The sequence below is a fragment of the Callorhinus ursinus genome, unplaced genomic scaffold (genome assembly GCF_003265705.2).
Source record: "Callorhinus ursinus isolate GAN/ISIS: 27379988/994484 unplaced genomic scaffold, GSC_fseal_2.0 scaffold16, whole genome shotgun sequence".
Classification (NCBI taxonomy): domain Eukaryota; kingdom Metazoa; phylum Chordata; class Mammalia; order Carnivora; family Otariidae; genus Callorhinus; species Callorhinus ursinus.
The window spans coordinates 35,820,571-35,835,415 of NW_027397078.1; the positions used below are offsets into that span (position 1 = coordinate 35,820,571).

A 14,845-nucleotide genomic window follows, 5' to 3' on the forward strand; every position below is an offset into this window, starting at 1 on the left:
ACAACTCTCTGAATCCACTAAAACCACTGAATTATACACTTTAAGTGGGTGAATTATGTCATATGTGAGTTATACCTCAACAAAGCTGTTACAAAATTAAAGGCGGACTTGTGAGCGTGTGTGTGTGTGTTTCTGTGTGCATATATTTACATAAATTTGTGATGTTTCAGATTCGGGCAAATGCAGCAAGAGTCAGGGTGGGCCCTTGTTGCATATGACTGCTAGAGGAATTCAGAATGTGTATAAGAACCCCGGGCTCTGTCACTGGCAGAGTAAACTTGGATGGGCCATTTCACCTTTCTTAGGCTCCATTCCGCAGCTGAAAAATGGGGATATGAAATCACTTTTTCATGCTCCTAGTAAGAATTAAATGAAATCATATATTAAGGCCACCAATCCGTTAGGCACAGCAGGCATGTATGTGTCTGGGGCCTGCAGTACTTCCGGGGACTAAAAAATGTTTGAATTTCTTTTGAATTCAGATGAAAAAAATGAACTTTTAGGTCCAAGAAAATGTCTTCATGTATCATATTACCATGTTCATATTTATACCAACATGGTCATATAAAATATATTTTATATATTTTTTATGGAGGAAGGGGCCCATGAAGGCAAAAGTGCCTTATGCCCATGAAAGGCACCATGCACGCTTAAACATGGCAACTCGGCAACATAGAGGTCTAGTCTGTCTTTTTGCTCGGCAGACTCCATGAAAACCTCCTTTAAAATGGCACAAGCGATGTGTCAATGGTGCAGGTGGCCAGGGCCGAGCAGCATAGCTGCACCCCTGGAGGCAACCCCCTGGAGGCAAGGAAGGGCTCTGGTTTGGCCAGCCCAGGGTACCGGCCAGCTCCTGAGTTTAGTGGCACCCATCATCCTCTAGGTCCTTGTTCTGGACCAGGCACGTGGCGCTCCTGTCTCAGATCCTCACGGTGTCCTAGAAAGGTAACTAGTGTTGTCCGGAGAAGAGCGGATGCTGTCTCCTCCCCGCCCCCCAGTAGCCTCTTCACAGACTGACATTTACCTGCAGCTACAGTCTTTGGCCTGCCGATGGGTTCCCACTGCCAGGGCCTGCCACTGTTCTTTGTGTCTCTCCTTCTCTTTCTCCTCGGCCTTCATAACCTCGGCCTGAGGGCTCCTCTGGCATTCCCAGGGCTAGCTTTGTTGCCTGTAGAGGCAACCTGGACATGCCGAGGGGGACGGACATTCCCCAGGGCAGCCCTAAATGGATGGTGGGTGGAAGGAAGTAGGAAAATGCGACAGCCTCCCTGTTTGTAGTGAGTGATTCTGAGCTGTGTTCCTTGTGGCTTCGCAGAGCGCCTCTGACAGGGTGGAGCCCTACCTAGCCGTAGCAGGAACCCACCCACTGATGCACCGTTCACTGGCTTTCCTGTCTTCTCTCCCTCCCTCTCTCCCCTCCCTCCCTTGAGCTTCCTGAGATCACCTCCAATCTAAACTACCTGCATTCCCATCCTTCTTCGGGGTCTTCTTTTGCTGGGACTCACATTCAGATAACAAGTTTGTAAATGCAAAAACTAGGGTTTGGGAAAAGTCGTAGACCTTGCCCCAGGCCCACTGGCCATAAACGGTGGAGCCAGCTTTGCAACCCAAGTTTATCTGGTCGCAGTGCATTCTGTCTTCCAGCCATTGCTACGACTCCTTTTACAGGCCAGGTGTGCCTTCCTTAATTCGGATGGAATTGGCCGTTCCTGATGCCACATGGATGTCCAGCTGTGCCCTAGTGGGCAGAGACCACACAGCTGAAGGGACGGGAAATCACGGTGGGTCACAGCCAGACTTGTCCAGCTCTGAGGCCTGCGTTCCTTCTCCTAAGACCCTGTGCTTCTCCATGGGGGTGATGATGGTTGTGATGATGATGGTGGTGGTGGTGGTTTTGGTGGTCAGACCTTTCTAGCCCAGCCACGTGCAATGTACCATGGCCACGTTCTCATATTTAATATGTTCCACAGTTTTACAGAAAAGAATACAATCTCTTTATATTTTGAACACTGAACTGCACCAGAACCACTTTCCCCCCCCTCTATTTATAATATCGTGGTTACTTAAATCTATTTGTATTTGTAGGAAGAGCGTCATTTCAGTCCCTGTGCTCACATGATCCTGCCATTTTTGCACAATAGTCCATTACTTTCTCTAATGTTGTAGCTGTGGAGTATCACTTCATAAAACTGAAATTTATTTGTGAACTGGTAGAAAATGGGAGATTAATGAAAACCAGGCTTATCTATTTTTTTCTAGTCGGGAGGACAAAACATCTTTAAATAATAGCCTGTTTTATCCACAAGACATAATTTCATGCAGATTGGTGATTTAATTCTTAAATTAGTGGTTTTGAAGCAAATACCCTATGGAGAGCCAAAATGTGATTCTTTCCCCTCATTTTTTATCGTAGCCTATAGTGCTAGCTGTGCTGCTGTGCTTTCGCACTGGTGCGTTTCACTTTGTTGCAAGAAGCCAGAAGATCGCAAGTTATTTGTTGGCTTAGCTCTTTGGCTACAATTGAACATAAATTTAAAGTAGAATTAAAATAGACTATAAGGTCACTGTGACAAGCTATACTTTTATACACGACCTGATGACGTAACAGTAACCAAGCAGCCAGCAATAAGAACTAGATTACATTCCTTCAGAGCTATTTTTAAAATATATATTTACAAAGGAAGATGGAGTTTTTTAAAGCCCTGAACCTAACCCCAATCGTCAGTTACTTTGCCTGTGATTCTAATTCTGTTAGCTTCATGAATTTTTCCTCTGGGCAACTCAGACATCACCTGACCTGTCTCTGAATGCTGAGTAATGGTGGGAATGCTTTTTTTGCTTGCTTTGAATTAAACGAAGAGTGTGGAACCAACTCTTGTGCTGTAACCACCACCGGCAATACTCCTTGTATAGCCACTTATGTCCACATCTGGCTTTTTCAGGGAACTCTGGACAGAAAGTGCCGCCTAGGAATGAGCTGTGGAAGTTGTGCATAGTCATGGTCCGCCATCCCTTTAGAATTTTGTTGATATTATCACTCGAGATGGCGGGAACTATGATAAGAGAAATAAGGTTCTTTATAACGCAACATTGCATGCAGGAAGAGCTGAGCCTTGTACATTGTCAAAATGCAAAGGGGCAAAAAAGCCTACCTACTTCTGTCAGGAACCCATTTATAACAGATGGTAATCTCAGCCATCCACAAGTGATAGCTAAGCATTTAAGGATCATAATGAAGATGCTTCCGGTGTTTTATATGTAGGACAGAGGACTTACAGGAATGATGAATATAGCTCATGAATTGGCAACTGTAAGAACCAAATGCCACTTAATCAAATTAATACTTACCGAGGGAGAAGTATTTGAGCATCATGTTATGGGAAGTAAGATGAGCAAAGGAAATAAGAAGCAGATTGGGGAGAGTTCAGCATTGATTGAGGTGATTTTGCAATGTGGCGTTTTTAATCACCACGTTTTGAGCAACGTTTATGTTTTGCTCAGTGTCTTCTTAACATATTTAAGCTATTAAATTACTAATGACGGACAGGTTTTGTTTGAAAGTGAAAGCGGCACCTAAATGAAAGAATGGTTAAACTTACTATTGGGTCCAGATGGAGTCTTAAGGATTTTAAAAAGTAATGCTGAGGGGCGCCTGGGTGGCTCAGTTGTTAAGCGTCTGCCTTTGGCTCAGGTCGTGATCCCGGGGTCCTGGGATGGAGCCTCATATCGGGCTCCCTGCTCCGCGGGGAAGCCTGCTTCTCCCTCTCCTACTCCCCCTGCTTGTGTTCCCTCTCTCGCTGTGTCTCTCTCTGTCAAATAAATAAATAAATAAAATCTTTAAAAAAAAAAAAAAAAGGTAATGCTGAGCCTCCAGAGATCTCAAAATCAATCTGAGAAATGGTGTCTTTCACGCTTATAAGATGCTTCCGCTGCTTTCTCGAATGTTTCCTGGATTAGGCCTAAGGGAGATCCTGGCCATTGCTTTCATTTCCACTTTAGCTGATGGTGTGACCCCGTCAGGATCCACCCATTCCTTCTCTGAGTTTCATTCATTGATTCTGTGCTCCGCAAGGACTGCCAGGCACCTTAAATCCACATACACAACCCTCGCCCTCAAAGAGATCATAAGCCATGTGCAGGCTATGAATAAGTAGAAGCTGCAGCCCCTTCTTGGGGTTCTCAAAAGTCAGTAACACAGCAAGGAGCAGCATAAAGTACAAGACAACCCTTCGAGAACCATCACAAGGACATCCCCTAAGTGTTGCACCTCCATCCCTGCAAATCTTTATTCCTTCTCTCATTTCTTTTGTATAATGTGGATAAAGCCAAGCCACTTCCTGTTGAGTCCAACTGGGTGTTGCAGTCAAAGAATTAAGTTACACTTTAAAGAATTTGTCACACTTGAAAGAATTAAAGTGAAATTAAATTGTGTGGCATCCAGAAAATCTTAAGTGGTCGAAATCCCTAAATCCTACCCTACAGCATGGTAGCCATCTTTGCATAATTTCTGTCTCTCCTCTCTCCCCTCCCCTCTCTTTTCCTTTCCCTACTTAGCCACCTCAGGATCCCATCTCTTTCACAGCACTGCCCCAGCCCCCTCCCTTTCTGTATCTCTTTTTCTCCCTTGGGTGGGGTTGCTCCTGGCTGTCATAGAGATCATGCTATCTTCCCTGGGCTCCTTTCAGTTTACCTTTCTACCCATTGCCCAGATCAGTACAAACAAAGTCCAGGCCCTGTACTCTCCAAGCATGCTGCTGGTTTCCGTGCAGAAGAGAGGAAGAGGGGACAGCTCCCTAGCTCTGGGTCAGCCTTGGCCATTTTGACCTGAGGCTTGGGTGTGGAGTCTCTCTTGGAAATGGAAGGGCCTTAACCACACGACTCAAACGCAAGCCGGGGGACCAGATGGAGAACTTTCCTCCCATTCTCCTCCTTCCTTCTCCTGTCCCTCTTGGATAATCACCAACTCTTCTCTCCTACCCCAGTTACTTAGCAGAAGTTCCCCAGCAGATCAGTGGATACCAACTGTGGTGGATTCTACGGTGCTCTGTCAAGGCCCCTTTTCAGGGACCTAGACCCACCCAGCCCCCGCTGCTGGGGATAGCACCTTCTGAAGGCTCACAGCTGTGCCCCTCACTGGAATCGTCCTCAGCCCCATGGTGCTGACTTTCTCAAGGCCTCTGAGAAGAGTGATCCATAGCCATTGACTGGCCGATTGGAGATTACAGAGGCCTGGCCTCCTTGCCTCTGAAGGACCACCCAAGCCTCAGCGCTCCTCGTCTGCTCAACCGAGGCCTCTTGTTTGTTGCAACTGCATTGCAGGACTCCTCCCTGTGCCTGGTCCTTCCCCCTGCCTCACTTCCTCATAGGTTTATCTCCCTAGAGGATTCTCTAATCAGCCTTCTGCATGCAACTCCCAGCTCAGAGTGTTTTCCCAGAGAAACTAATCCTAAGACTACCACAAATGTTACTGTTTGGTGAGGATGGAGAACTTGGGGAGAGGCTCCAAATAAGCTAGCTTTGACCTCGGTTACACAATAAATAACAGCTGTATTTTGCATGGAATGTGTAGATTTCATGTGAACACTGGAAATTTCTAGATGTCTGTAGAACCCAGTTTCCTAACTCACACGTGAAACCTTGGACTGCTTTGTAATTTAAGCAGCAGTTTCCTGCTGTTGATAAACTCAGTGAATAAGTCATTCATTTCTACCTTTTCCAAAAAACCTGTTGCTCATCAAAATGTGCTTTTGAGTGCTGGCATGCTCTTTTTTCTTTTGGGTCGTAGCGATGGGCTCTCTGTAAGTGTGATAGCTTGTGTTCTCAGTGAAGAACATTCACTCATGTAGTGTGATCTTGCAGTGTCCTCGGATGACTAGGGTATATTTTCATACCCCTTTGGTGTCAGGCGTGGCCATATGACTTGCTTTAGCCATTAGAAGGTTAGCAGATGTGATGCATGAAGAGGTCTTACATATGCTTGCATGGTTAGGCTTGGTCTCCGGCCTCCTAATGGTGCAGTGATTAGAGCATGCCCCACGTAGCTGTTACCCCTTCAACCTAGGCTTCAAGAAACACATCTGGACCCAACATGAAGCCTGGAGCCAAACCCAGTTGACTGCGGCCTGAAACAGAGCCACGTAAGATGTATAAGCAAGAAAATAATGCTTATTTTTATGAGCTGTTTTGTTATGTAATTTTATCGCAGCTCTAGCTGACTACTACAGATCATTAGTTTTTGACCCGTGGTTTCACATTCTTCAGATTAATTCACCTTAGTCAGGGTTACCATCTTTCTCTTGTTTTGTCCTTTCCCTCTTTTGAGCTTTATATTCTCCTCCCCTTGGCTCATCCTCTTAGTGCCTCTGGGCCCAGAAAGCCCTCCTTCTCCCTGTTGTGTTTTCGTGTACGTTGGTGGGGGTGCATGTAGCAGAAAAAAGGAATAAAAGAGAAAGTCATTTTGGTTGGCATAGTCTGAGAAAGCTTCGTGCAGGAAGTGACACCTGAGCAAGTCAGGTTAGATAAGGAATATTTTAGATTCTGTGATTCACTCAGTAAATACTGAATAAGCCCCTACTGTGTGCTAGGCACTGAGGAATACAGTGGTAAGCAAAGCAGTCCAGATCCCTGTTACAGAGTTCACAGGCTAGTCTTGGAGGCAACCATTCATCAGAGAATGACACAAAGAGATACTGGCATGAGCGAAAGGTGGGGAGACTGGAGGTAAATGCCTAGGGACTCACAGTGTGAATCCTAACCAGGATGGGTCACCAGGAACTAAGCTTTATTGGTGAGGAAATAGCCTGGCTAAGCTATGTGCTTGGGTAGGGGTCGTAGAAAGGAGTCATGCATTTGAAGGGCCAAGATGCTATCGTAGGCTTTGAAATGGAGTGTTAGGGCTAGTCTCAAAGGGTGGATAGTGCAGAGGTTTCTGGAGCTTGAGGTTCATGTCCATGGCAGCTGTTGATGTGAGCAGCTTCAGAGTCCCTGCTCACATCTATATAGGCCTGGCAGTCCCACCTAGGGGCCGGACAGCACCCTGGATTTGCAGGTCCTTCCTTGATACCAGGCTCCTCCACTGTCTGTTTGTGTGGAGGGGGTGTGGGGGCATGTCAGGTGTCAAGAGTGGGAGAGGAAAACCCCTGGAGGTCTCCTTCCTGCTGTTACCTTACGAAGTTTGGGAAACGAACACAGGAATCCCCATTGGTTAGAGTTCTTTTAACATGAAAGAACTCTGGTTGGCAGCCAGAGTGGCTGATGCAAGGTAAGAAGTTGGAAAAGCATTCTAGGAAAAGACATTTTTTTCCTGCTTTTCATCTCAAATTGGGAAATGAGGAGATACTACAAAAAAGGAAAAAGAACATTGTAATCTCAGGCAAGACTCCTTCACCTGTGGGTCTTCGGTCAAAAGAAGACAATATTCACATCAAATGTTCATGGTATAGATCCTCTTAATCTGAATTGAGTGTGCTATTTCCCAGGATAAAAAAAGTTCTCTAACAGTGGATTAAATTGCTTGAGAAATGATTTAGGAATTTCACAACTTCTTCTCAGAGTTTAAAGGCCACTTGAGAGCTACTACCAGTGGGATGGGCTAGAGGACCTCGGTGCTACTTTCCAGGACAGGAGCCCATCTTGTAAGATCGTTACGGGGATTGGATGAAGCTGGCCACTGCCCGACACATAGCTGCAACTCAGCAATTTAGGTTAGCAATATACATTAAAAATTGTGAATATTTTTCGTTTCTGTTTTGATTTATTATATTCTTTTATTAAATCAGAGGAATGTAATATAGGATATGTGTAATGGATAAAATGTTCATGTGCCCTCCAAATTCATATGTTGAAATCCTGATCCTCAAGGTGGTCATATTAGGAAGTGGCCTTTGGGAGGTGATTAGGTCATGAGGGCAGATGACCGGGATTAGTGCCTTTATAAAGGAGACCCCAGAGCACTCCCTGGTCACATTAAAAAAAAAAAATGGCCATCTGTAAACCAGGAAGTGGGCCTTCAGCAGACACCAAATCTGCTGGCACCTTGATCTTGGACTTCTCAGTCTCCAGACCTGTGAGAAATACGTTTGTTGCTTATAAGCCCTCAGTTTATGGTATTTTTGTTATAGCAGCCTGAACAGATTAAAGCAGTATGTATATAGACTAGAAAAGTACACCTTTAAGAAGATTTTGTTCTGGCGCCTGGGTGGTTCAATCGTTAAGCGTCTGCCTTTGGCTCAGGTCATGATCCCAGGGTCCTGGGATCGAGCCCCACATCGGGCTCCCTGCTCCGCGGGAAGCCTGCTTCTCCCTCTCCCACTCCCCCTGCTTGTGTTCCCTCTCTCGCTGTGTCTCTCTCTGTCAGATAAATAAATAAAATCTTAAAAAAAAAAAAAAGAGTCTGTTCTTGGGGCACCTGGGTGGCTCAGTCGGTTGAGTGTCTGCCTTCGGCTCAGGTCATGATCCCTGGGGTCCTGGGATCGAGCCCTGCATTGGGCTCCCTGCTCAGCAGGGAGTCTGCTTCTCCTTCTCCCTCTGCCCCTACCCCCCCAACTTGTGCTCTCTCTCGCCCATGCTCTCTCTCTCTCAAATAAATAAATAAAATCTTTAAAAAAGAAAATTTTGTTCTTTATGCATAAACCTAAGTCCTTTTCTGTCCACAATTCTGTTTTCTTCTTTAAGTATAAATTACATTATTTTTCTTGGTAAACTATGTTCAGGTATGTAATCCCTCTTTCCCCACTGTGAAGAAAACCAAAAAGAGTCCCATTAATAAATCAAACAACATCTAGTATTAGAGTCACAGAAACCACTGGCCCTTTGATGTTTCAAGTCTGATGTATTTAAACCATCCCCCCCACGCACGTGCGTGCTCACAGACACCCACACACACGTATACAAGGTGTATAAACATTGCACACACACGTGTATGTGTAAGCCACAGCAGCAGTTGGCTGAGGGAAAGACACATTCCAGAGTATTATTATTTTGCAGTTTTATACCTTTATTTGACAATGGGCAGTTCTTCCTCAGCCACGTTAACTGTCTGTAGATTTTCAAAAGTGGCGACAGGTACAAAGGTAACCAATGTATAGAACTTGTTTGGTGAATCATCCTCGTTACGTTTTCCGGGCAACTGCACATGGATATGGTAGGGAACATTCCTTACTCCTTTGACCCAGATAGCTTTGTTGAGGTTGGTGTCAGTGTGCACGCCTGGAGTTCCCATCTCCTTGGTGGCAAATTTCCAGCTCTTTTGGAGTGCCTGAGAAACCCACTGTGTGATGTGCTTGTGAATGTGGATGGTGTACTCTCTGCTCACTCCCTTCTTCTCGCCACCCTTCTTTGCAGGAGCCGTTCGGCTGGGCCCTGGTTGGAAAGGGAGCTGGAACATTATTTTGTACCTCGTTTTGTGTGAGAAACAAAAAGACTTTCATATCAAAGCATGGCCAATTAAAAAATAGGACTGGGTTGTTCACATCTGTAGCTCCTCTTCCTCTGAATAGCATTGGCTATTTTCCAGTATAAAAATTAATACTCTTGGTGGATTAAATTACCTGAGAATATATTAGAAATCTCACAATTTCTGCTCAGGGTCTAAATGCCGCTTGAGAGCTGCTACCAGTGGGATGGGCTAGACAACCTTGCCTAGACAATTCTGAGGCAGGAACTCCACTCTGCATGTCAGAACTAAGATCATATTCTTGGTTATTTCTTGAGCATGCAGCCCCAGTCAAGTCTATAATGAATGTGCTTCATGATAATCTCTGTGACTTGAGAATAGTCATAAAGTCAGATGGGCCAGTTCAGTGGTTCTCAATCTTGGGGAGTTTTTCATACCTATTACTCTTTGTTCTGACACACATCCTGATGTTCTGGGCAAAGTATGAGTCCATAAATATTCATGCGAGTTGAGCTAACCCTACCCAGTGGGAATGTTGTCAGCTTGAACCTAAAAGATTCGGATCTGAATCTTGATGCTTGCATGTAACTGCTCTGATTCTCAGTCTCTTACAATGTCAAATGGGTACAATGATAACTTGCCACATAGAGGTTTAGTAAAGCTCAAAGGAGATGAAGAGTGTAGAGATCGGGCATGGAGCTGACAGATAAGTGGACCTGAAGATTGTGGACCATAGGCTGTGCCACATCAGCGCCCCTTTCCTAGATTTGGGCAATAGCCCCATTATGTGAGTCGTGATGGAAAGTGGATTCCCACCTTCCTCCACAGGAGGCTAAAGGGGAAGATAGTCCCTCTCCCACCCCCAAGTGGGCAGAGTGAGGGCACATGACCTAGACTCAGCCAATCAGATTCTTTGGCCTGAATTTGTTCTCTTGAGTGAGTAATGCAGAGACAGAGGCCCGGAGAGGGTGGCAGGGTGGAGTGATACTGGGTCCCATGACTGACACTGCGCAGGTGCTGGGGCAGTGGCAGGTGCCCAGGGTAGACATTTTTGTTACGTAGCCTCCCTTCATTCCTGTGCCTTCTTCAAGCTTGACTCCCCAGAAAACACTGATATTCTGCCAACATATTGTAATATATTCCTTTTCTTCTTAAGTCAGATCAGATTTCTGTTGCTTGCAACCAGCAGTCCTGGCAGATACCCAGACATACATTTTGTCTGATAAACTTCAAAGCACTTTACTAATGCGAAGTATTGCTTTTCTTATTGAGATATGTCATAATTAAGGAACAAGTTAGAAATATTTATGAAGGATCCAAGATTAGACTTCTAAAAAAGAAGTGTCGGGTGCCTGGGTGTCTCAGTCATTAAGTGTCTGCCTTTGGCTCAGGTCATGATCCCGGGGTCCTGGGATCGAGTCCCACATTGGGCTCCTTGCTCAGCGGGAAGCCTTCCTCTCCCTTTCCCACTCCCCCTGCTCGTGTTCCTGCTCTCACTGTCTCTCTGTCAAATAAATAAATAAAATCTTTAAAAAAAAAAAAGATAAAAATAAAAAAAAGTGTCGGTTACATTTTATTTTTTTTTTTAAGATTTTATTTATTTTTTCCTAGGTAATCTCCACACTCTACATGGGGTTTGACTTCACAACCCCCAGATCAAGAGTCACATGCTCCAGTGACTGAGCCAGCCAGGTGCCCCATTATATTTTAATGTTATAGCAAAATATCTAGTGGGAAGGATTATTTGTGATGTCCACATTTATGATATAAATATCTGTGGGGCTTTTTTTTTTTTTTATCTTTAATCAAGTCTTTCAACTCACTACATTTACATTTGTGCTTAGCACTGCCCCCCAACCTCAACACATACAGCACCACTGTAGCCTATAAAACCACATGGTTATCATAAGTTCTTTTCAGTCTTTATCTTCTTTGTATTTTTTCTACTCCACTGGACATTTGTTCTTGGTTTCTTTCAAATGCTTTCCTTCTGCTGGCTGTCCTTCAGATGTTGGAATTGCTCAGGGTTCTTCTGTTCTCAGTGTTCACATTCTTCCTGGACATCTCATCAGCCACCATGGTTTCTGCCAACATCAAGGTGGCAGAAACTGCACTGTGCTGAAAGTTCAGTGTTCAGACTTCTTCCTTCATATTCTTCATGACATACCTGTAGGGGCTAACACAGTGCCTGGCACATAGTAGGTATATTTTTTCAAAATCTTTGTGGAGTTAATTTTGCTTGCTATATTCTGATGATAGGCTCAAACTGCTTCTGAGTTGCCGACCAGTAATGTCCACAGCATCTCTCTACTTGGATTTCCCATGGGTTTCAAACTCAAGTGTGTTAAAAAAAAATAAATCATGATGTTCACTCTAGGGCGTAAAGGGTCTGTTTTTCTGTGTTCCTGGCATAATGAACGGTGCAGCCATTCGGTCTGTTGAGGCAGCCATCGACAGGTCATTTTCTTCTCACATTCCTTACCATCACATTATTCATGTACTCTAGATGCCATCTCTCTCCACCTCTCCTTCCTCTCCCTGGCATCAAGCCTGCACCAGTTCTCCTGTGGATGGGCCCAAGAGCCTCCCATCTAATGGGCTCCTTTAGACTGACTCTGCTCCTACCTACTGTCCTGTCCCTCTCCCACAGCACCCTCCACCCCAAACCCTACTGGCTCCTACTTGCCCTTCAGGACTTAGCTCAGTCAGTCATTGAGAACTGCTTGCTCGCACCCTTCTGTGGAGTTGGTGCCTCTCTGTAGTAGATGAGTGCCCCTTAGCGTTCATCATTCCTCTCTGCACCCTGACCCATTGGCTTCTGGCTACCAGCACATGCTCTCTAACTCTCTGGACACTGCAGACTGCCTGGCCCCTGCATGGTGCAGGCTGAGAGTGCCAAGCAGTCCACCTCTTCCGGGATCCACTCTGAGCCTGTGACCAACGGTCCCTGGTACATAAATGTACCAGCTTTCTTAGCTCTGTTGGGATAACTCTGAGGCATGTTCTACAACCGTCTCTCAGAGACCCCAGCAGGATCAAACCCCAGTTTCCCACAGTGGTAATCTGCACTACTGGATACCTTCCTTTTCCTATCTCACTTCATACTCCTCTACCGGTTTCCTGGGAACACCTCCAAAATAAACTGCATGCACTCAGATGTTTGCCTCCTACCTGTAACTGGGTTCAATCCTGCCATAAGACTTTGGGAGACAGTGTAGAACACCCCTCAGAGTTATCCCAACTGGGGACCTAGGAGATTGGGGTATTTGCCTACCAAAACCTCATTTGTCTTCAGTAAGGACTGCTTCCAGGGGCATTAACTTTCTGGTATTTCCAGCTTGCCCTGTGTAAGGAAGACGTGCTCCTTCAGCCAGAAAAAAGCCCTCAGGCATAGATTTACTGGTGTTCCTGGTAGGCGGCCTTCAACAGGCAAAGGTGAAGGTCAGGGGTGGGGCATCAACCATATCTGCTCTACAAGTTTAAATTTTGTACAAGATTTTGTTTTATTGCTGCAACACTGAGGTTTTTCCTGTTTGTGTCTGGTCCAAGAGTCCTGAAATAGAATGCGAGACTGTTTTCATCCATGTTAAACATGGAGAGCATCTGGTTCTCTGACAGTCCTATTGAGCTGGTATGTTATCATCCATATATGCTCTGGGATTTTTGTGTAGTCAGAATTACAACTATCCTTCTGGTTACCATTTTCCCTTGACTCCCCTTGGATTCTCAGGAATTCATGCACGGGCAGCACACTGGCCTGTGTTTGGTCAAATTGAGTGGTGCATGGTATCTTGGCTATCACCACAGAGCCATGCGCCTACAAGAAACTTTACAGAGAAAAAAAAATGCTGCCCTAGAACTCAGGGCATTTTATCATCGAAAGTCCAGACCTATTACAAATTGGCACCTCTGTTCCATTTACTTTCTGCATTCTTTATTTTGCACAAGTGGAAACATTTGTTTTGAAACTGTATTTGATTCTTGGGCTGTGTTTCTTAAGTGAAAATAGCTATTTGGATTATAAACATGGCACTGTAAACTGGTGTTTTGTCAGCTTAGGACTCAATGTATAAAGCAGCTGAACTCCTTGCCTCTCCAACCCCACCCAGCCCTCTTCCCGAGCTCCCATGCCAGTGAAGGGCACTGGGTCCACTGATTGCTGAAGCCAGACTCTCAGATGTCAGTTTCAGGCACTCCCTCTCCCACGACCCCATTCCACAGCCAGTCAGTTATCACGTGACATGTCTTCCACTTCTTAAACATCTCTCCAATCTCCCTGTCTCCATCCCCACTGCCCTACATTCCATCACACCACGGCCAGTGACAGCCTCAGGAGTGGGCTTTTTGCCTCCAGCTTGACCCATCAACGGTGTACTCTCTCCTTTTGTTATTTTAGTGGTTGTCAGAAAATGAAAATCTGACATCCACTTCCCTAATGAAATACTTTGATGTCTTTCCATTGCTCTTTGAATCCAGTACAAGCTCTGTGACCTTGTTTGTAAGACCCTCTGGGATCTGAATCTACCTTTTCACTTCTTCTTCACTGGTCTCTCACTGTCTGTCCTCTTCTTAGATTTTATCTCAAACAAAATAAACTCTTTCAGCTCCTTGAATACGGCTTGTGGTCTCTCACTTAAAGTCTTTATGCACGCTCTTCCCTCTGCCTGGAACATTATCGCTTTGGCTTGATTGCTTGCTTTTCTCAAGAGCCAAGTTCAAGGCCTGACCTGATGTCACTTTTTGATTAAAAATGTTGACTTTGGCTTTGCCTTTTATATTAACAGTGATAAACTCTATAATTCCTTACAGCTTACAGAATGATATTTGCTTCCCTCATGGGGATTCAAAGTAATTTTTAATGTAATATATTTGACAGGGATAAAAGGGCAGATTCAATACCTTACTATTACTATCAAGAATAAAGGTGGTAGAGGGGCGCCTGGCTGGCTCAGTTGGTGGAGCATGAGACTCTTGATCCTGGGGTTGTGAGTTTGAGTCCCATGTTGGGAGTAGAGCTTACTTAAAAAAAAAAAAAAAAAAAAAGAGGTAGAACAGATGTTAATCATCTATAGTAATTGGTCACAAACCTTAATCCTACTCAAGTATTTCTTGGTGGTCATAGATAAGCTGTAGACTCAGTTAACAACGATTTTCCTAGTTCTACCATATTTTTAAACAGTTAACATTTTGGCTCTGCGCTTTTCCTTTTCTCTTCATGTCTGGGTTGCCAGGAACTGACCGTTTTGACTAATTCTAACACTACTTGGACCTTACGATGAATTCATAGAAAAATCACTTGTGAAAATGCCTTCTTAAAAACACAGTGACCCAAATGCATACAGTTGAAATTAATCAGAAATTTTTAAATAAAAATTATGCTCAAATCCCTGTGTTAAGCCTGTGGAAAAACACAGATAAGCTCATAATTTACATCAAAGTTTACAGGATGGC

General features: G+C 44.7%; 1 protein-coding gene across 1 annotated transcript; it reads right to left on the bottom strand.

Annotated features, from left to right (window-relative positions):
* Positions 1-8,995: 8,995 nt before the first annotated feature.
* Positions 8,996-9,385, bottom strand: LOC141374292 (large ribosomal subunit protein eL31-like). Its single transcript, XM_073902087.1, has one exon. It carries the CDS (start codon positions 9,383-9,385, stop codon positions 8,996-8,998), a length of 390 nt encoding a protein of 129 aa, XP_073758188.1.
* Positions 9,386-14,845: the final 5,460 nt, after the last annotated feature.